Source organism: Aquarana catesbeiana, linkage group LG12, assembly GCF_042186555.1.
Source record: "Aquarana catesbeiana isolate 2022-GZ linkage group LG12, ASM4218655v1, whole genome shotgun sequence".
In the NCBI taxonomy this organism is placed as follows: Eukaryota; Metazoa; Chordata; class Amphibia; order Anura; family Ranidae; genus Aquarana; species Aquarana catesbeiana.
In genome coordinates, this window is record NC_133335.1 from 186618450 (window position 1) to 186641327 (window position 22878).

The 22878-nt window shown below is 42.5% G+C and overlaps 1 protein-coding gene across 2 annotated transcripts in view; it reads right to left on the reverse strand.

Annotated features, from left to right (window-relative positions):
* The window catches only part of LOC141113282 (protein-glutamine gamma-glutamyltransferase E-like), a 93028-nt gene extending 70940 nt beyond the window's left edge, over positions 1–22088 (reverse strand). The window contains exons 1-4 of one of the 2 annotated variants that reach the window (XM_073606314.1): positions 21938–22087; positions 18189–18362; positions 5440–5682; positions 2245–2363 (exon numbers count right to left, since the gene is read on the reverse strand). In XM_073606314.1, coding sequence (XP_073462415.1) covers positions 2245–2363; positions 5440–5682; positions 18189–18362; positions 21938–21944 — 543 coding nt within the window. In that variant the 5' untranslated portion in view covers positions 21945–22087. Of the gene's footprint in view, positions 1–2244; positions 2364–5439; positions 5683–18188; positions 18363–21937 lie in introns of both variants that reach the window. The other variant, XM_073606313.1, reaches the window with a different exon arrangement.
* Positions 22089–22878: the final 790 nt, after the last annotated feature.

Consider the following 22878-nt stretch of genomic DNA (forward strand, 5'->3'; position numbering starts at 1 on the left):
ACCACCACACTACACTGACCACTATACTACACTGACCACTACACTACACTGACCACTACACTACACTGACCACCACACTACACTGACCACTATACTATACTTTCCACTACACTACACTGACCACTATACTATACTGTCCACTACACTACACTGACCACTATACTGTCCACTACACTACACTGACCACTATACTATACTGTCAACTACACTACACTGACCACTATACTATAGTGTCCACTACACTACACTGACCACTATACTATAGTGTCCACTACACTGACCCCTACACTGACCCCTACACTGTCCACTACACTGACCACTATACCGACCACCATACTATACTGTCCACTACACTATACTGACCACCATACTACACTACATTGACCGCTATACTGTCCACTATACTACACTGACCACCATACTACACTAACTGAACAACCATACTACACTAACTGAACCACCATATTACACTAACTGACCGCCATACTACACTAACTGAACCACCATACTACACTAACTGACCGCCATATTACACTAACTGACCACTATTTTACACTAGCTGACCGCCATACTACACTAACTGACCGCCATACTACACTAACTGACCGCCATACTGCCATACTACTCTGACCACCATACTACACTAACTGACCGCCAGAGGTCAGACCTGAAGACAATGCCTGCAGAGCTTAACTGCTGAGGAGGAAGGGTTGGGGAGTTGCAGAGATAAGCTGTGGAAGAAGGTTGCAGAGGTTTGGATGTAGGTGTAGAGGTGCACTCGCTGCAGTGCACTTCTGAACCCTGCATTCTGTGCATAACGCACTCCTGAATTCTGCATTTTGTGCATAATACACTCCTAAACCCTGCATTCTGTGCATAGCACACTCTCAAACCCTGCACTCTGTATGTAATGCACTTATGAATCCTCCATTCTGTGTGTAATGCACTCTCGAACCGTGCACTCTGTGTGTCGTGTACTCCTAAACCCTGCATTCTGTGCATAGCACACTTTCAAACCCTGCACTCTGTTTGTTATGCACTTCTGAATCCTGCATTCTGTGTGTAATGCACTCTTGAACCCTGCACTCTGTGTGTAATGTACTCCTAAACCCTGCATTCTGTGCATAACGCACTCCTAAAACCTGCATTCTGTGTACACCACACTCCCGAACCCTGCACTCCTTAGTAGGACACTCCTGAACACTGCATTGTGTGTGTAACACAATACAGAACCCTAGACTCTGTATGTAGTACACTCTTGCACCCTGCATTTTGTGCATAATGCACTCCTGAGCCCTGCATTCTGTTGTCAACATCCACCCTATGATGCAGCATGCACAAAGCACCACATCACTACTCTCCTCCGTGGGATGAGGGGGATAGGCTCCTGCACCTAATCTCTGAGAAAAAAAAAGCCCGGGGAAAAGCAAATATACAACGGCCATCCTTCTGAACCCTATGAAATATAAAATCTTTAAAATGTTATGTTTTAGGGTGAATAGATGACATTATCAGACACAGAACACCAAATTGTTTCCACACATGGCACCTACATTTACACTGAAGGAAATACTATGGAATAGGAGATCCTAGTCACATTACCTATTAAATGCTTTATTTGAAGATTAAAGTGTAGGTGCAACCAAAAAATCTTTCTTATTTTTTGGACAGAGTGAAGGGGGGTTAGATGTCAAAATTTACCTTGTCTTCTCTTATTCTGCAGACAACTTTTTACTAGGTAGGAAGTGACGGACTCAGCATTGCTCAGCGGGGGATTGATCCGCCAATCCCCGCTGAGCAGGCGAATGACAGATCCGTCTCCGGCCACTGTGGAGAGACGAACCTGTCAGAGCCCCACTCTCCTCTATGGGGAGATCGGATAATCAGATGATCTCTGATCTCCTCAATGGGGAGATCGCATGTCCGTTTTCATCCGATCCACCAGACGGATGGAAAATAGGGTTTCCATCCGTCTGGATTTCACAGACAGGATCGGATAGCAGTGGGTATGTCACCGCTGACATCCAAACCCCATAGGGATGAATGGAGCGTCCGATCAGGTCCGCCTGAAAAACTGACAGGCGGACCTGATCGGAAAGCCCATGTGAAAGGGGCCTAAAACTCTCCAACAGCTACCCAAACATAAATAAAAATGCTTCAGGCTTGTTGGCCATCATTAGTGTAGTGCATGGAAACCGCTTACTCATACTAATTATAAGCACAATATTTAGAAATGGTAATCACCTGTGCATAATCCCATCTTCTAGATCCATAACTGGTTACATTTCCAAACCAGTAGAGTCCAATCTCATTCAGAACATACTCTGTTTTCTCTGCTTCATTACTCATGTATACTTCATCATCTGAAGAGAAAGAGGAACCTTCAATTATGTATTCATTAGGCAGGAAAAGGTAGAGTAGGACATGGCGAGTATAGCATGTAAAAAAAACAATTGTCCCATCCACCCATTTCAAACATGAAACCTCAACTTCTGAAAATGTTAGACTGCCCTTAAAGCTGAACTCTGGCCAGGGATAAAACTCAATTTGATACCCTCCGCTTGCTACCAGGCATTTTATAACTTCTATTTAAAAAAAAAAAAAATAGTTTCTAAGACCCGTATACTTTATACTAACCTTAATCTGTGGTCCCATGATCTTTAACAATTATAGCTCTCGTTATGGCAACTGGTCATGTAGATTTCATCATAGCAGCATTGTTAGGGCTCGTTTAGATGTGTGTTGATTATGAAGAACACATTTATGATGTGTTTTTGTTGTGTTTTTGAAGCGTTGAAAAAGCTTCAAGAATGCTTGATAAATGCCCACGAAGTGTTGTTTTTTTAGTACAGGGGGGCCAATGAAGGTAGAAAATTTTGTTGGGCCCAGAATCAGTGAGAATAAACATGGCCTCAGACTTGGTGGTCAGTAGGAGGAGGAGGAATAGTGTCCCATCATCACTAGTATCAGTGGAAGAAATAGTTACCCATTGTTAGTGTCGGTGGGAGGAATTGTGCCCCATCATTGATACAAGTGGGAGGGATAGAGACCCATCTTTAGTGTAAGTGACAGATATTATGCCCCAATGTTGGTGCCCGTGGGAGGAATAGTCCCCCAAGGACTGGATGAAGTCTAGCAAAGGGCCACATCCGGCCCTCGGGCCACAGTTTGGAGACCATTTTAAGTGCTTAAAGAGGAAGTGATGTAGAGGAAAAGATCTACTTTGAGGTGTGGTTAGGCTGTGGTGTGATAGCTGACATTTTTGTGAATTCTCTGAAAAATGGATTTGTATACTTTGATCTCTTTGACACTTGGCTTGGTCAAACTGAACTTTGGGGACACAAAAAGCTTTGCCACTGGCAATACTGCTCAATTTCTCTGCTCCTGCCTGGCTGGCACTGTCAGTATTGCTGGCTGGCTTGATGCTTCTGCCTGCACACAGAAGTAAATTTTGTTACCACATGGCTGCTCTGTACAAACAGGAAGTGGCTGGAGCTGCTCTGTCCTACTTCTCTATTATTTCCCAGTGCATTCTGGGATACAGGAACCTCTATTGTATGCCCCCCCCCAGCACCCAGCTAACACTTTATAAATGCTTCAGTAACACACCATAAATGCTATGGGTACAGTTAAGGTTCAGTTGCAGCGCATTACCATTGAAATCAATGGAGACTGCTGTCAAACGTCGATGCCTCACTAAAGCAATTTGATGCTTAATTTTGAGCACAAAACAATTGCACAGCTCCTATGTGAACAGCACCGTATGGTGCCATTGTAATATTCATGGTGGGCATTGAAGGGTGGTTATGAGGCTTTAAAAATGCGGAATAAATACAGCTTAAAGGTTGGGTTCACTTTTAGGATTATATGCTCCACCCGTTTTTAGGGTTGAACATGTAACATATTTCCAATGCTGCAGCCGCTGCTTGATAACCACCCACCTCCCTGTGACAGGTACTGTCATTTTTTAAATCAGCTCCACCCACATGGCAATGTCATCCATACAAAGAGCTCTGTGTGTGAATGAACTACAATCCTTAGCGGCTGTCGGCTTGTAGTTCTCAATGAACTAGTTCATTGATTCTTCCTGTATCTGATTGCCCATACGGGATGTACGAGCGCACAGATACACTTATAGATCTATGAGAGACCTGCATGGCATCAGCAATCTGCTGATCACTGGTGAAATGCTTTACAGGTTTCAAAAAATTTATAATAAATGCACATATTTTTAACAGCAAAAAAATGTGCATTTATTATTTTCTAAGAAGTAAACTAATCCTACACATGGTATTGACACATATGTGAACAAACCCTTAGTGCAAGACTATTTGAGTGATTGCTTGCAGGCATTAGCAAAGGACATGGACAGAGGAATGCACTGCAGTGCTGAAAGATCAGAGGACATAGGGACTGGCTGTCATGGACCACAGGTTAAAATAAGTATATGTAGGTCTTAGAACCTTTATTTTTAAATAAAACCTATAAAATGCCAATAAAGGAGTGTATCGCTAACTAATAGTAATTGTTTTTTTTTCCCAGCCAGCGTTCGTATTTAAAATACAGTATATTTAAAACAAAAGCTTCTCCTTCAGTTCTAGGTAGTGTGGATTAATTAGGACTCCTGTAAGATTTTAACTACTCATAAAATAGAAAAAGCCAACACCCTATAGTGAACCTCAGCTGTTTTTTGAGGGCTCATCAAAACAGGTAACAAAGACGGTGTCAAAAACATGTTCCTCCGTTGACATTTTGGGGCCATGCAGGGCCCCTTTATGAAGATGACACACCATATCACAGGTAGTCAGGCACTCCTATATTGGATTTGTATATAGGATTTAACTGCCATCTGTGATGATGCTGCAGAGATTTACCCTCTAATGCCCTGTACACACGGTCGCATTTTCAGACGGAAAAAGTGCAATCGGATTGTGTTGTCGGAAATTCCGATCTTGTGTGGGCTCCATCGGACTTTTTGACTTCCGTCAAAGTTTGAGAGCAGGATATAAACTTTTCCGACAACAAAATCAGAATGTTTAAATTCCGATCGTGTGTACACAAATCCGACGCACAAAGTGCCAGGCATGCTCAGAATAAATTAAGAGACAAAACCTATTGGCTACTGCCCCGTTTACAGTCCCAATATACATGTTTTACGTCACCGCGTTCAGAACGTTCAGATTTTCCTACAACTTTGTGCAACCGTGTGTATGCAAGACAAGTTTGAGCCAACATCCGTCGGAAAAAATCTGATGGATTTTGTTGTCGGAATGTCCGATCAATGTCCGATCGTGTGTACAGGGCATAACTCAGGATTTGTGTGTGGGTGTATGTGATGTTGATGACTAGTGAGTGTTTCTTCAGTTGGTGCTGAACATGCTAATCATACCATCAAGTAAACAAGTAAAACATGCTGTCAAATCAATTTAGATCACCTACCTTTTGCCCATGGGTTAAACAGCACAATGAAGGTTCCCACTCTGGAGACACTTGGCCTTCCTCCACTGGTGCTCTGTAGGCTCATGTTATAGCGGCCAATAACTGCATTGACTGGAATATTTGTTGTAATGTTCATGACGTTGTTACTGCTTGATCCACGTACCGCACTCCAGGATGTCCCACTACTAGAGCTGGACACTGGCATTTCTGCCTTTGTATTTGTCTGCGTTGATGGAGAGGGGCCTGACAATAAAAGTAATTATTTGTTAAAATGGAAATTCCATACTTTTTATATACCATTTTCTTAGATACATGCAATGAAACCAGTTACACATTAGCCATTGCAATCTAATAAGTCAAACTGTTTTGGTATGACTAGGGTGGCTTTTTAATGCTTTTGGCAACCAATCAACACCTAACTGATGTAAACATCTGATTAGTTATTATGGAATTGCCTTTTTTCTTTTTTTATGTTTAAAGCGGAACTAAACCCATCGATTTAACAGTTTCCAAAAAGTTACATTACTAGCACTTCCTGGGAATGTACAGTAACTGTCACACCTGTTGTGCTCTCAACCACACTATCAAACAATTTAAATGGCTAGTATCATAAACGATCACATGGGCAGCATCATAGCAGTTGAAGATCAAAGGCCAAGATGGCACCTTCTTCTAAAAACGATAGGGTTTAGTTCCGCTTTAATAAAAATAGCTTCCCATTTCTGTTGTAAGTGGAACATGCAATTTTATGAGCATAAAATGAATATTAAGAAACAAAACCCCTAGTGGTGGACATTTTAGGCACATAAAGAGTAAAATAGTATTTTAATACAAATATAGTTTATTAAATGTATACTATAAAAACATATTAATCATGTAACATGTAACATCCGGGATGCATATATGGCATTTAGCATCAATATACATATAATAGTGTAAAATACTCTTGCACCCAACGCGTTTCGGAGTGTGCGTATCTCCTTCCTCAGGGGTGAGTATGAGCAAGAGAAAATTCTATTGTATTTGTAATGAGTTGCTTACTTAGCATTACGTATTATTTTAATTAACAACAACAACAGAGAGGTAAGTCTGACAGATAGAGTCTCGACTCCAAAAAGCTCTTAGTGTAATTATTTTGAAGGACTTTTTATATCCATGCCCGATCAAAACCGAAGATATTCAAAAAACATGTAAAAATGATGGGAGAGAGAGAGAGACAAAAAGATTCTCTTGACCCCCCCCCAAAAAAAAGAGGCAGGGTGTATTCTGAGCATTCACTGAGGCCAATTGGCAGGTCCTGAAAATCGCAGCTGAAGAACCAGCGAGTGGTGATTATAATATATAATCACATACAGGGGGCTGCACATACAGGGGTTCTTCCAAAGAAGTGGGATTCTTTAAATAAGTGGCACTTCTGCTCTTGCACCATCCATTTGAACATTTTCTTCTCTCTTCACAGGTAATCTGCGTTTATACCCCATGTCCTGCAAACTGAAAATTGACTGACTGCTTACATATATACTTGGTAATCTGCGTTTATACCCCATGTCCTGCAAACTGAAAATTGACTGACTGCTTACATATATACTTGGTAAATCTGTTTGTCACCGCTGTTTCAACTCCATCTGTAGCCATGTTCACATTATTTCAATGTTTATTTAGCTATTAAGTCTTACCTAAATTATGGGCTCCCTTATCTTTACAATTTTGGCCTTTTAGTCCCCTTGCAGTTTGATTGTGGTGTGAAAGTTATGCTCTGCTAGCTGTGTTCCTAATATGCCCTCTTAATTGATTAATTGCCAGATTCTATCCACACCCAACACACAGTATAAAAACAAGGCCTTCTTTAAGGGGGAACACATACAGGGGGCTGCACATACAGGGGTTCTTCCAAAGAAGTGGGGTTCTTAAATAAGTGGCACTTCTGCTCTTGCACTTCAGCGAATTGCACAAAGCAAATTACAAAAGATTGCAGGTGACCCCAGTTTCAATTTATCTCTCCTTCCTCTCTGAAACATGCACTCTTTACCTATCCTTCTTTTCACAATTGCTGCCTCTCTCCTCAAACTTTCTTTTCTTCACCCCTCTGCTCCACCCCACAATCTGTACATATCACCCTCACTTCTCCCCTCCCCCTATTACTGCACTCATCACCTCTTTCTAACTCTAAGCCCACTTGCTAACAACCCCCCCAGGACACTGAAGCATGTCCCCCCATACAAATCACATTCTCATACTACCTCCCTTACTCTTCTGCTTCTCCTAATCGCTGGAGATATTTCCCCAAACGCTGGGCCTCCCTTATTTAACGTTACCCAATACACCCATCACCATCACCCTACACCATCTGACAGTAGTCGCAATCTACGCAATTTAGTCTCCATTCCTCTTCTTCCCAACACCAGTCTCCCTCTCTCCTGCGCCCTCTGGAACGCCCGCTCTGTCTGCAACAAACTCACTGCTGTTCATGACCTCTTTGTCACTAATTCCTTTAATCTTCTTGCTCTCACCGAAACCTGGCTCCACGAGCATGACACCCTTCTCCTGCTTCCCTCTCCCAGGGTGGCCTTCACTGGACTCACTCCCCTAGGCCTAATGGACGCAAAGGAGGTGGAGTGGGATTCCTCCTATCCCCCCAGAGCACCTTCCAGGTTATTCACTCTCCTCCCTCTTTTTCCCTCTCTTCATTCGAAGCCCACTGTATACGTCTATTCTCTCCTACTTCCCTAAGAATTGCTGTGATCTACCAGCCCCCTGGACCATTATCGACTTTCCTTGATGAGTTCTCTGCCTGGCTACCCTACTTTCTCTCTTCAGAAATTCCCACAATCCTTCTCCATGATTTCAACATCCCTGCTAATACAAACACTCCTGCTACTTCTAAACTTCTTAGTCTAACCTCTTCATTTGGCCTGAAGCAATGGGTACAGGCTTCTACTCACTCTGATGGCAACACCCTTGACCTTGTATTCTCCTACCTATGCACTCCATGCAACTTCTCAAACAATCTTTTTCCTCTCTCCGACCATCACCTTATTAGTTTCTCTCTACCCCTGTCTTCCACCACCTTTCCCCCCAATCGCCTAACCATCACCCGTAGAAACTTTCGCAACTGCAACTCCTCTCTCCTCTATTCTGCTACTGACCACCTCTATGACAAAATCTCTCCCCTGTCCTGCCCCAACCAAGCCATGTCCATCTACAACAAATCCCTGTCCTCCCCCCTGGACAAGCTCGCTCCCCTCACTACAAGCAGAATCAGGCCTCGACCCCTACAACCCTGGCAAACAGATGACACTAAAATTCTCAAAAAACATAGTCGCGCTCTTGAGCGTCTGTGGCACAAGACTAAGTCTCTCAAAGACTTCAACCAATACAAATCTGCCCTCCAAAAATACTATTCTTTCCTCCACACTGCCAATCAAACCTATTTTACAACTCTTATTAACACCTTTTCATCCAGTCCCCGTAAACTCTTCTCTACCTTCAACTCTCTACTTTGTCCTCCACCGCCTCCACCCACTGACTTACTCACTGCCCAGGAGATCGCTAATCACTTCAAAAACAAGATTGATACAATCCGTGATGAAATCTCCATTCCACAGGTATCTCCCCTAGCTAAGACCCCATGTCAACAGGTACAACTGACACTCCCCCTATTCAAATCTGCTACTACAGACGAAGTTGCTAAACTCCTTTCTATCGCCCACCTAACCACCTGTCCCCTGGACCCTATTCCCTCTCAAATGCTACGGTCACCCTCTGATCCCATCCTACACTCTCTAACCCACGTCTTCAATCGCTCCCTCACCTCTGGCATCTTCCCCAATGCTCTAAAACATGCACTGGTCACTCCCATACTTAAAAAGCCGTCCTTGGACCCTACCAATCTTAACAACCTATGCCCTATCTCCTTGCTCCCCTTTTCTTCTAAACTACTTGAGCGCCTAGTTTACAACCAACTGAGTGACCACCTCATTAAAACCAACCTTCTTGATCCCCTTCAATCTGGATTTCGCCCTCAACACTCCACAGAAACTGCTCTTTTAAAACTCACAAATGACCTACTAACTGCAAAAACCAACGGACACTATTCTGTACTCCTACTTCTGGATCTTTCAGCTGCCTTTGACACGGTTGACCATCCCCTCCTCCTCAAAAAACGTTACTCCCTCGGTCTCCGTGACTGTGCTCTTCAGTGGCTCTCATCCTACCTATCCCAACGCACATTCAGTGTCACTTACAATTCTACTTCCTCCACTCCTCTTCCCTTCTCTGTTGGGGTCCCCCAAGGTTCTGTTCTCTGACCTCTTTTATTTTCAATCTACACCTCTTCCCTGGGTCAGCTGATAGCCTCTCATGGCTTTCAATATCATTTCTATGCCGATGACACACAAATCTATCTCTCCACCCCTCAACTCACTCCATCAGTCTCCTCACGCATCACTAACTTACTAACTGACATATCTGTATGGATGTCACACCACTTCTCAAACTCAACTTGTCCAAAACCAAGCTTATAATATTTCCTCCCCCATGTGCCTCTTCCCCTGACTTCTCTGTCAAGAGCAATGGCAAAACCATCCACCCGTCCCCACATGTCAGGGTGCTAGGTGTAATCCTGGAGTCTGAACTCTCCTTTCGGCCCCACATCCAATCACTTTCCAAAGCTTGCTGCCTCAACCTCCGCAACATCTCTAAACTACGTCCCTTTCTAACCAATGAAACCACAAAGCTCCTGATTCACTCCCTGGTTATCTCTCGCCTCGACTACTGCAACTCCCTCCTCATTGGCTTACCTTTAAATAGACTATCCCCCCTTCAGTCCATCATGAATGCTGCTGCCAGACTCATCCACCTTACAAACCGCTCAGTGTCTGCTACCCCTCTCTGCCAATCCCTCCACTGGCTACAACTCACCCAATGAATTAAATTCAAAATACTAACAATAAGTTACAAAGCCATCCACAACTCTGCCCCCAGCTACATCACTAGCCTAGTCTCAAAATACCAACCTAATCGCCACCTCCGTTCCTCCCAAGACCTTCTGCTCTCTAGCTCCCTCATCACCTCCTCCCATATCCGCCTCCAGGACTTCTCCCGAGCCTCGCCCATCCTCTGGTATTCGCTACCCCAATCTGTCAGACTGTCTCCAAATTTATCCACCTTTAGGCGATTCCTGAAAACTTTCCTCTTCAGAGAAGCTTATCCTGACTCCATCTAGCAACTGCACTATTTTCTCCATTAGCTCATCCCCCACAGTTATTACCCTTTTGTATAACTTGACACTCCCTCCTAGATTGTAAGCTCTAACGAGCAGGGCCCTCTGATTCCTCCTGTGTTGAATTGTATTGTACTTCTGCCCTAATGTTGTAAAGCACTGCATAAACTGTCGGCGCTATATAAATCCTGTATAATAATAATATATAGGTGGCTGATCGTAGCTTTACACAAAAGAGTTACTGAAATTCTGACAGCTCAGACCGGCATCCAACAGCACAATGCAGCGAAACCTCACATCATTTTTACATGTTCTTTGAATATCTTCGGTTTTGATCGGGCATGGATATAAAAAGTCCTTCAAAATAATTACACTAAGAGCTTTTTGGAGTCGAGAATCTATCTGGCAGACTTACCTCTCTGTTGTTTTCAATTAAAATAATACGGAATGCTAATTCAACAACTCATTACAAATACAATAGAATTTTCTCTTGCTCATACTCACCCCTGAGGAAGGAGATACGCACACTCCGAAACGCGTTGGATGCAAGAGTATTTTACACTATTGTATGTATATTGATGCTAAATGCCATATATGCATCCCGGATGTTACATGATTAATATGTTTTTATACTATACATTTATTAAGATCATATATATATATATATATATATATATATATATATATAAATATAAGAGTGTGGGCATGTACAGGTTGGGCTTCGGTCTGCAAATCATATCCAAAATGGCTGACGGAACCTCCGTCTGCAAAGTCACACGCAAAATGGCAGCCATAATTACTAATATGTTATGCAAAACGCCAAGCACTATAAATAGGAACTGTAGCAAGCACTATGCACGCTCCAAATCACGTCAGAGCGACGAAACACGTAGGGAGGAGTCAGCATACGTCCTTGCATCATTTCCTGTCTCAGAAGCTTGTGTCAGCAACATATGCTTTTATTATCCCTATTTCATTTGAGTACCTTTCTATGTGTTTGCACAATAAACCTTTTTATACAGTATTACGCTATTGGGGCTCCCTCTCTCTCTTTGATAATGGAATCTCCTCATAGTCAACATTAAGGACGGTGTTTTTCCCCACATTGCTACACAGTGGCATATACTGTGGAAGTGTATAACCCCAGGAGGGGGTGAAGGATCTGGTGAGTGCAATCATAATAAGAGCATGAATAAGGCACGCACAGAGTGTTGTTTCACCGAAAAGCACACCAGAGTATCTAAAGGAGTCCTCCACTGGCACAAGAGCACTTTAGAACTTTATTTTGTTATACAGTAATTGTTTGTATACACCAGGACTTTTATATGAACATTATATTTTTGTTTTATACTATGGTTATTAATTTGGTATTCTTAGCACGTTAGAGGCACTATTTATTGTTTGCACATTATAGCATTAAAATTTTGTTGGTTATGACACGTTGCATTTAATATTGGGTTAGGTTCACGGACCACCAGCTTACCCACATTCAAATTCAAGGGTTTATTCACACTGTAGACACTTATCAGTGAACACACACAGTTTTTTATTAAACTTTTTAACCAACTGTGCACATACATTTGAGTTAGATTCATCTAATTATCACTCACCGGAGACACCTAATATTACATATTATACCCTCTTCTATTAAAAAGAGCAGCGTATACATTTCAATTCCAAACCAATTTTAACAACCGAACAGCTCCATATCTACTTGGTTTTCTTTTTTAATTCATTTACCCCACCTAGTGGTAGTAATCGGTAGAGGCAGCAGTTCCATTAATTATTTCCTACCTAAGCAGCAGTTATTTCCTTTGTGCGGAGACTTCTTTTTCTTTTCTCATTTAATAAACTATATTTGTATTAAAATACTATTGTACTCTTTTTCTGTGCCTAAAAAGTCCACCACTAGGGGTTTTTGTTTCTTAGCTTTAATACTGGCTGTGGGACTAAAAAACGCATTAAGCTGCCGTTCTACACAAAATTTCATACAATGAATACTGGCATGGCATTGGTGATCGAATACATACATTTTCTAAAGCTGAACTTCAAACTGTTAATGTACATGGCTCAAGAGCAGTTGAGAGCCACAAGTGCGAAAGGTCACCAGCTGCTTCCTGGTTGACATAACAATGCCTATACACGCTATCCTCTCCTGGTACTTACACTCCTCTTATGCCCAGTACACACGGTCGGACATTGATCGGACATTCCGACAACAAAATCCATGGATTTTTTCCGACGGATGTTGGCTCAAACTTGTCTTGCATACACACGGTCACACAAAGTTGTCGTAAAATCCGATCATTCTGAACGCGGTGACGTAAAACACGTATGTCGGGACTATAAACGAGGCAGTAGCCAATAGCTTTTGTCTCTTTATTTATTCTGAGCATGCGTGGCACTTTGTGCGTCGGATTTGTGTACACACGATCGGAAATTCTGACAACAGATTTTGTTGTTGGAAAATTTTATAGCCTGCTCTCAAACTTTGTGTGTCGGAAAATCCGATGGAAAATGTGTGATGGAGCCCACACACGGCCGGAATTTCCGACAACGAGATCCTATCACACATTTTCCGTCGGAAAATCCGACCGTGTGTACGGGGCATTACTGTGGCTCTCATGACCTCTACTGTGTACATTCCACTAGTTCCCAACAGATTCCTGCTTGCCATATTGTCACCTACACACACAGTAGGAAATACTGCTGTTTTGTGCTGCGAGCATCACTATGCCAACAAGAAAGCAGCTTGGCAGCCACAGACTGGAAGTGAGAGGAAGGTAGGTGCTAATGTAGTGTGTGTGGGCATCAATATGGGAACCATGAAGCAGCTGGAGCACCAATGTACTCTTTCACATTCATTGCCACTGCACCAAATTGAGCTACCGTACCGGCTGCCACTGCATTGATGCATATTTCTGCACTTGATGCAACTTCATCAACGTACTTGACCCCATTCAGGCCAATGCACTGATGTGCACTTTAGGATTTACTGCCACTGCATGAACGTGCAGGCCCTTACCCACTGCCACTGCAGTAATCTGCAGTTCTATTCTCTCTGCCACTGCATTGATGTGTACTGCTCCAGTTGTTGCCATTGCATCAATGCATCTTCATTTACTGCCACAGCATTCATGTGCACCGCTCCACTTGCTGCCACTTTACCTATGCACACTATTCCACTTGCTGTCACTGCACAAAAAAACACACTACACCACTCTCCACTACTGCAAACACATGTCAATGCACCAATGCTCTGTATCCCACTTGCCATCATTTCACCAATGTGCACTTCTGCTCTTGCCTCTACTATGCCAACGTTCACTACTTGATTGCTCACCACTAACACTGAACACTTCTACACTTGGCACCACTGCACTATTGCACATAACCTCACTCTTCACCACTACACCAAAGTGCACTACCCTACTCTTTGCCACTGCACAAGCATGCACTTCTGTATTATTCTGTTCAATGATCTGATCAACTCGGTGTTGCTTGTATTAAGAACTTTAACACATGGGGGTTATTTACTAAAGGAAAATCCACTGTGCACTGAAAGTGTACTTGGAAGTAAAGTCGTTGTAGATCTGAGGGGGACATGCAATGTAAATAAAAAAAAAAAAATAAAAAAAACAGCATTTTAGCTTGCACATGATTGCATGATAAAATCAGCAGAGCTTCCCCTCATTTCAGATCTACCCCTTAGATTTAGAGCGACTGCATTTCCAAGTGCACTTTCAGTGCAAAGTGGATTTGCCTTTCGTAAATAACCCCCATAGTTTCCACTGAATATTACTTCTTCTTTGGCATTTGGCATATTTAGCTGATGACTATGCTCTATCTTTATCTTTACTATCAAATGTTAAATAACTTTCTTTTGTGCAAAATATATCAAGCAAAATTGCTTCAGTGGGAGGTCCACATCTAGTGACATGCATATAACTACATGACCATTACTAGCTGTTCATTTCTCACAAAACAAACTCATCAGGTATGCCTGATGTGTCAATGTCTTTTTCTGAAAAACTGGAGATACTCCCACCCCCCAGGTCACATTCAAATTTCAGTTTGATTGATGGTTGTTGGTAAATAGCTCCAAAAAGATGCATCTGACCTAATTGTCTTCTTTAATGTTCATGGATTATGAAATTTGACAAATCTTAGGCTAGACAAGACAGGAAATTAGACAATTCTGAAAAAAATAGTTTTGAATCCGTTAGAAAATGTAATTTTCAGACACCAGTCCTTCAAGTTACATAAGGATAGTGTTAGTAGTAAGTTATTGTAATTTTTAACCATGGATATACTTTTACAGAGAATTGTTAAAAACAGGGCTTAATAAAAACTGAATAGTCATGCTCTGCAGTCATACTTTTGAAGCAATTTGTCCTTTGTCCTTTGTTAAGTCTACTGACTTTGCTTAAACCTGACTCCTCAAAGTCAGAAGTGGCAAGTGCCCCAGAAGTCTATGTGACAGTTGGTAAACACCTGAAAATGAATACCAGAGTCAAATAACACAGTATAGTAATTAAAGTGCATCTAAAGCCATTTATGGTACTTGTAGTTTTGCATAGAGTGAAAAAGGGACTTTCACAGATAACCAAGTGTATACTGTATATGCTGATTACCTCCAGTGTTGCCAACCGCCCGTAGATTTACGGGCAGCCCGTAAAAACAAGGCACTTTTCTCGTGCCCGTAATTGCCCGTAGTAAGGGAAAAGTGCCAGTAAAAATGGCGGCGATCGGATCAGGTCAGAACTGCGCATGCGCAGTTCCGGAAATCCCCGAGAAGATCCGATTCTGAGCCGCCGAGTCTGACTCCTGCAGCCTCTGCTCAGCCCACCTGACGCAGCGCAGCCAATGATGTCAGCCTATTTTCCCGCCAGCCTATAAACAGGCAGGAGCTGAGTGGGTATACGGAGGAGCATCATGTGGAGTGGAAGGAGCAGTGACCTGAGCCTGACCAATCGGGACTAGGGAGACGCAGCGACGGACTGTTGAGTGGACATACTGTACCACACACACCGTGACCTCACCCACCGGAGCGAGTGACGGACCCTGCCCTGACTGGTGATGACTCAGCCTGCCTGCCCTGCTGCCCGGTGTGTCTGCCTGGTGAGTGTACCTACCTAGCAGTAAGCAGCTGTACTCGGGGAACAGCAGATGCTTTTTTGCACTGGCATATTAAATATTCCTGGAAAGTTGGAAATTTAGTGATTTTTTTTTTTTTTTGCTACAGCAGATTTGTGCCTTAAATTTTCTATGTGAAAGGGGTACATGGTGTAAAAGTCCTGGAATTTCCTGAGCCTGGGAAGTCACAGACAGCATGCACAGACAGCCGGCTATAGAAATGAATAGCTGTATGCGTATGCGGCTGTACTCCTGTAAACTGTGATTTTATGCTGCAGCATATTTGCACCGCAAACCATTCATGTCCATAAACCCTCAGGAGTCTGCAATATGATCCCATGTGTGAGAAAAAACAATGCATTTCAATAAGCCTTGTTCACACCCTTGCAGTAAAAAAAAAAGAAAAGTTCAGCATGCTGCCTTTTTTTTCTTAACAAACGCACTGAACTCTGTAAGGAATTGTCTTGTTCACAGGGGCGGCGGTAAAACTGCAACAGAGGCTAGACAGGGTTGTATACATGCCGCAGCAAACATTATACCCCACATCACATTCAGCTGGCAGTACCGCTGCCAAACGTCACCCAGTTCAGTGAATGGGGCCACGCGGCATGGTGGCGCAGGATTTACAGGGTTCAAACAGGCAGTGAGCAATAAACATGTCACCTCTCTACTGCCTTTCAAACATCCTCTGAAAAGCGATCCACTGTGGAATGGCAAGAGCTAGTGTAAACCAACCCTAAATAAAAAAAATACAAAATGCAGTACAGTATATATGACCATCCTGTATCCTGTCTGCATGACCATCTCCTGTATCCTGTCTGCAGTCTCTGACCATCTCCTGTATCATGTCTACAATCTCTGACCATTTCATCTTTTATCATGTCTGCAGTCTCTGAGGGGGAGTCTGGAGAGGAGTCAAGAGTGGGAGCGCCGCCAGATTGGGGATCACAAGAGAAGTCAGACATGTGTGGACTGTGTAGCGGAGACTATCAGATAAAACCAGAGCCGCCAAGCTGGAGTTGCCTGACTGAGCCCTGTTGCCCTGCACGGTGCACCTGAGAGGAGGTCAGTCTAAAGAGGGGTCACTGATGTAAGGAGGGGGGGGGGGCACTGAAATAAAGGTTAACCCTTATATCAGTAACAGCCCCCCCCCCCCCCTTACCTTAATGTATTCACTCTGCGGAAGGTAATCTCTGGTCACCAGAGTCCCCCCCCCCTCTCATTAGAGTTCCCAATGTTCCCCTTTACATCAGAGTCTGCAGGATTTCCTCTTTAGTGCAAGGGAGAACTCTGAGGACCCTGATGTAAAGGACAATGCTGCAGACCCTGATATAAGTGGGAACTCTGATGTAAATGGGAGCGCAGAGCTCCCCTTACATCAGAGTTCCCCCTTAGATCATGATCTGTGACATCGTCCTTTACATCAGGGTCCGCATAGTTCTCCCTTGCACTGTTACCTTTATGTAAATAGAGAAATTATTTTTTTGACTTTTGTTTAACTTAAACACATTGCTAATAGCTCTAGCTACATGTTTATAGTTTAAATACTAAAAGTTGCACAGTTTAGCACTGAAAACAGCCATTTTAGGTACTTTTTTGAAGTGCCAGTAAAAAATTGGTGTCGTTTGTAATTTTTAGGCATCTTGCCAGTAAATTTCACTTGGGGGGGTTGGCAACGCTGATTACCTCCCCTACAAAATAGAGATCTGCTGATGACGGTCCCATTCACATGTTTGAATGCTCCCACTGCATTCCGTCATGTGACATTACAAATCTCTTGACCAAACACAGGGGTGGATAGGGAAGCATCACTATGCTTGCTATTGGCAGCCTATTTGCTTTGACCTGCACCTGTCTGCATGTAAGTTTTTTGACATTTGATGTGGTAGGAATAGTTACATGAAACTATGAAGCCAGCCATAAACGGTTAAAATCGTCAAACAATGCTTGTCTGTTGCATCCGCAGTAGTCTTTGCAGGCTCCATATACCCTACCAAAGGCCCCAAGTCTCCTGAAATGCATAGGCTGTATTCTATATCATACATTAATAAAATGTTTATTTTTCTCCTAGCAACACCACGATTTTCTGTTAATACACGGCACCACTCACCTACCTCCACAACCTCTTTCATAATTATTAGATTGTAAGCTCTTCTGAGCAGGGCCCTCTTGATCCTCTTCTATTTTATTGTATTATAACTGTATTGTCTCCCTTTTATATTGTAAAGCGCTGCGTAAACTGTTGGCGCTATATAAATCCTGTATAATACTACTACTAATAATAATGATGATATTATACCCCCAGTTTATTCTGCTCAAATCATTGCCTATGTGTATTCTGCATCTGCTTCTTGGGAATTAACAGAATGGTCACTTTAGAAAATCATATTACCTGTTTCCACAATTATTTTCAGCTTATCTCTAGAAGTTATTTGTCTGTTGAATGTAAGAGCCATTGTAAATGGTTGTCCCCTTCTGAGCACCATATCTCTGGTGTCGTAGTCCAGGGTTTTGTGAGCTGTGGCATTTCTGACTTTGCTGAAGTCAGTATTGGTCACCAATAGATCTGAAACAAAGATTATTTTATGTTACAACCAAATAAAAACACATTTATGAAAATGCATGCACTGTTTTGAAATGCATAGGTTTCGCTGTCATTGCATTATTATTATAGAAAACTGAACAACTCCTAATTTGCATAGTCAGATTCATTAGAGTAGGTTGGGCAAAAGTTTACTGTATTTGGCACCTTCAAGCAAGCAAGGTGTGGTGGCCTTTATAAATTCTATGGCCTAGTTTTCACAGTGCAATCAGAGCAGTACATTATATTTACAGCAGACTCGTGAGAATTTTTGTATATGTAAATTAACTTTGTATGAAAGTGCCATATTAGGCAGAGCTTAAAATTGTACAGAATGGATAAATGGTAAAACCTTTGTCCCCACGTAGGAGATTTTTTTATCACGTCCTGCAACTGACCACAAAGGAGGTGAGGAGAATATCCCTTTTTGGAAAGTATACAGCATGGCAACATATGACAGAAGCTCTAACCATCATCCCCTGTAATAAAAAGTGCTTTTTTGCTGCAAGTCTTTTTATTTGGAAATTTAATCTCGCCTATTGTCTGAATGACCACTTATTGAAGGTTAAATGTTCCTCTGAGGATTTATACAGAAAAAAAAAACAACTAAAATGTTAATTTGGAATAGGTTTAAAAGAAAGAAAAGGGGCCAGTAAATTCCTTTTTTTTGCATTGATACATGTCCCCTGGGGTAGTACCCTGGTCCCCATACACTTTTTATGGAAATAACTTTGCATATAAGCCTTTCAAACTAACACTTTTGATTTTTCATGTTCGTGTCCCATAGACTTTAATGGTGTTCGCACACATTTTTTGTCTGTTCGCAGGTTCTGGTGCGAACCGAACCGGGGGGGGTGTTCAGCTCATCCCTACTCAGGAAGAAAGGTCAGCAGTGGCACCTACTGTACATCTTCCCTCAGTACAGGTTTCCTCTGTGCTAAGATGAGTGGAATGTGTAGGTGATCCAAGGTACTCTCCACTCTGAATTTTTAACAATATACTATATGAGTATCCAATGCTCAAAAGACCTTATCTGTGTGATGACCGCACAACAATTTTTCTTTCATCCATAAATAAGAGCACATAAACAGATAAGCCTGTAATCTTTAAGCGGAATAGATGTGATGACTGTATTTGTTTTCTTTTTTAGGCTTTCTTTCCTCTGTTTTCATCTGGTGACCCAGCCAGTAATGTCGCGTACACACGGTCGGACTTTTCGTCTACAAAAGTCTGACGGACATCGACGGACTAAAGCCGGCTGACAATCCGATCGTGTGTGGGCTTCCCCGGACTTTCAGCGGACTTTTCCAGCCGCAAATCTGACGGACTTTAGATTTGAAACTTGCTTCAAATCTTTACGTCGTAACTCCGCCGGACCCAGAAATCCGCTCGTCTGTGTGCTAGTCCGACGGAGAAAAATCCACGCTAGGACAGCTATTGGCTACTGACTATGAACTTCCTTATTTTAGTCCCGTGTACGTTATCACGTACGAATCCGTCGGACTTTTGTGTGATCATATGTAGGCAAATCCGTTCGTTAGAAAGTCTGCCGCAAGTCCGCCAAAAGTCCGTCGAAAGTCTGTCGGACGGGCTGTCGGACTTTTGTAGCAGAAAAGTCCGTGTGTACGCGGCATTAGTCTGTTGTTTTTCAAAAGAACAAGCTCTCTTGCAGATGTATCAGTTACAAGGATGAGACAAACCATTTGCCAGTGGCAGGGGTGCTTACAATGGTCAGCTTCTATTTATCCCAAACAGAAAAATAAACTATTTGCTGTAACTGCTTATAAAGTGTTAGCTGGTGTTTGGCTTCAATTTGTTGCATTTGAATCTTCTAGTCCATCTAACACTCCCCTCCCCCCAGACTGACAATGCTGCTGTCCAAATGTACCTCCTGTGCTCCTTCATCCAGAGTGGGGGGTGCTCTAATTACAGGAGGTGTATTACTGGCCAGATCACCAGGTGAAAACAGAAACAAAAATTCCTAAAAAAAAAGCAAACCACCACATCTCATGATTGGCAAGCTGCAATATATTTCATTTTTGGGTTTAGATTTAATATCACTTTAAAGCGGAACTTTACCCACCTCCACATATTTTTTAACCCCTGGTTGCTGGTCCTACACAGTTAGGATACTCACCCACCCAGCGGATTTAGCATTGTCCTGCTAATATCCTATTTTCTTCTGCCCCCCACTCGGTCTCGCTCCGCCATCTTCTTGCGTTACATAATCGGGAAACTGCAGACTCTTCCAGGTTCAGCTGGCGGCTCTTCCGAAGACAATCCCCTAGGTACGCCTTCCTCCTCCTTTCTCAGTGAAGGACTATGCCTCCTGGGATATGTGATGTACTTATCCCAGGAGGCACTGCGGGCAAAATTTGCCTAGGCAAGTGATATGCATAGGGGCAGGCTAGAGGTTTTTTTTAATAAAAGAAAGTAAAGAAGCCCTATTTGCACAATGGAGGGAAAGAGGGATGGAGAGGAGGCTACATCAAATTGAGGGAGAAGATCCACCTTAACACTGCACTAGTCTAGGTACAAAGGACACATGACATCATCAGCATTACTTTTTTACACTGCAACAGGCTATTGTCTGAAAAAAATCAAAATCATTTAATAGTCTTTTTTTGTATAAGTGATGTCTGTAGGGATTTGGGGTACCCAAGGATCCACATACCATGCCTTAGCTTAGACCATGTATCAGATCTGCTTATCAAGTGATCAGAGATTCATAAATACATTAAGGATATCTAGAACATGAACTTTGATATGTTGATACTCCCCTGTACCCTATAGACAGGGTGCCATTAACTTATTCTCATCCAGCAAACTTTTATGGTAACAATTACATCTTGCCATCAATACATACCCCTGGGCTAAGACTCAGCATAAATGTCTTTTTGATAGTTCAATCGATGATGTTTTGCAAAATTTAAAGCAGGATTCCGGCCAGCGAAACTTTTTTTTTAAGTCAGCAGCTACAAACACTGACCTGTCCTGGGTGCCCGCGATGTCGGCTGCCCGAGGCCGACCCGTCCCTCGGCTCTCGGGTCCCGGCACCGCCATCCTAACTAAGGGAAACAGGCAGTGGAGCCTTGCGGCTTCACTGCCAGTTTCCTACTGCGCATGCGCAAGCTGCGCGGCGCTCTGAATGGCCCCGTGGTTTTCTGGGAACACAGTTCCCAGAAGACCACGGGGCCGCTCACCGAGGAACAGGACACGCCGCGGAATAGGAAGAGGCAGATTAGGAAGACTGCCTAGCAACAAGGGTTCAGGTAAGTTTAAATTTTTTTTTTTCAAATTTTTTTTTTACATTTTTTTAGGATTTTTGGTGAAATTTTTTTTTTTCAGGGTGGCCCTCCACTTTAACAGAGGATTGTAATATTGTTAGCATTTTCAGTATTTACAGCTTCATAATATTTAGCTATATAATTTATTAGATTTTTTTTTTTTTTTTTTTAAATAGTATAATTATTTATATTGCTCTGCCAGTCACTTATTCATTCCTACAACATTCAGTAGGCTGCCACCAGATACACACACCCATATATATACACACTTACTTGACATCGTGCTCGTTGTATCTCCGTGTATCAGTCAGTCTTTGGTATACTTGTATCCAACATTGTTGTTGTGTGTTCTTATATTGTCTTCAGTATGCAAAACATCTGGGTGAGGTTTTTTCCTCCTTTTTTTTTACTGCTGTACACACATATTGGGGTTGCCTAATGCTGGATAAGTACCATAATTACTGAAGTCTCATAGTCACAACAGCAGGTTGTCTGGGGACATTCCAGTCAGAGCTACTCATACATATACAAATGTACAGTACCTATAGCTTCTGTAGGGAAATTATATATACATACAGCTTGATCACATTTTATATTTAATTACAAATTGGAGGATTTTATATTACTTGGCTGGATACCATTTCCTAAAGGAAACTTGTGCTAAGAGAAATAATAACATGGCCATCATTACATTACTGCCCCACCTCTCTTTCTCCTCGAATCACAGAGCGTTTTGCATTCATTGAGAAAAATGAGACGCATACTCTGAATGAGGCCCTTGCTGAAAGGGCACCCACCCGTGGTTACTATGGTAGGGCAGCCACTTGGCACAGGACTTGGAAAACTGTGGTAATCATCAATATAGTAGCAGCAAAGTCTACAGTGATTTCCAGCCTCCGCAGTGATCCCACAGGTATGAAATATGCATACGTACATTGGTCAAAGCCGGAATACAATACAAACCATACCTTGATATCAGCTACAAATAATCTTTGATTGGAAATACAATAATTGTATATAAGGAATTGTGTCAACAGGCTTTGGGCTTCAGTTGATAGCATCAATTTTTCATCAGTTCCAGATCCTGCTGAGATTATTGAGAATACACTGACAGGTATATTTGACCTACAGTTGTCCTTCTTCTGACCAGCAGATGTCCTCTTCCTGACTTGCACTTGACCTGCTTCAAGCAGGTTTTGAATCCAATAAAGAGA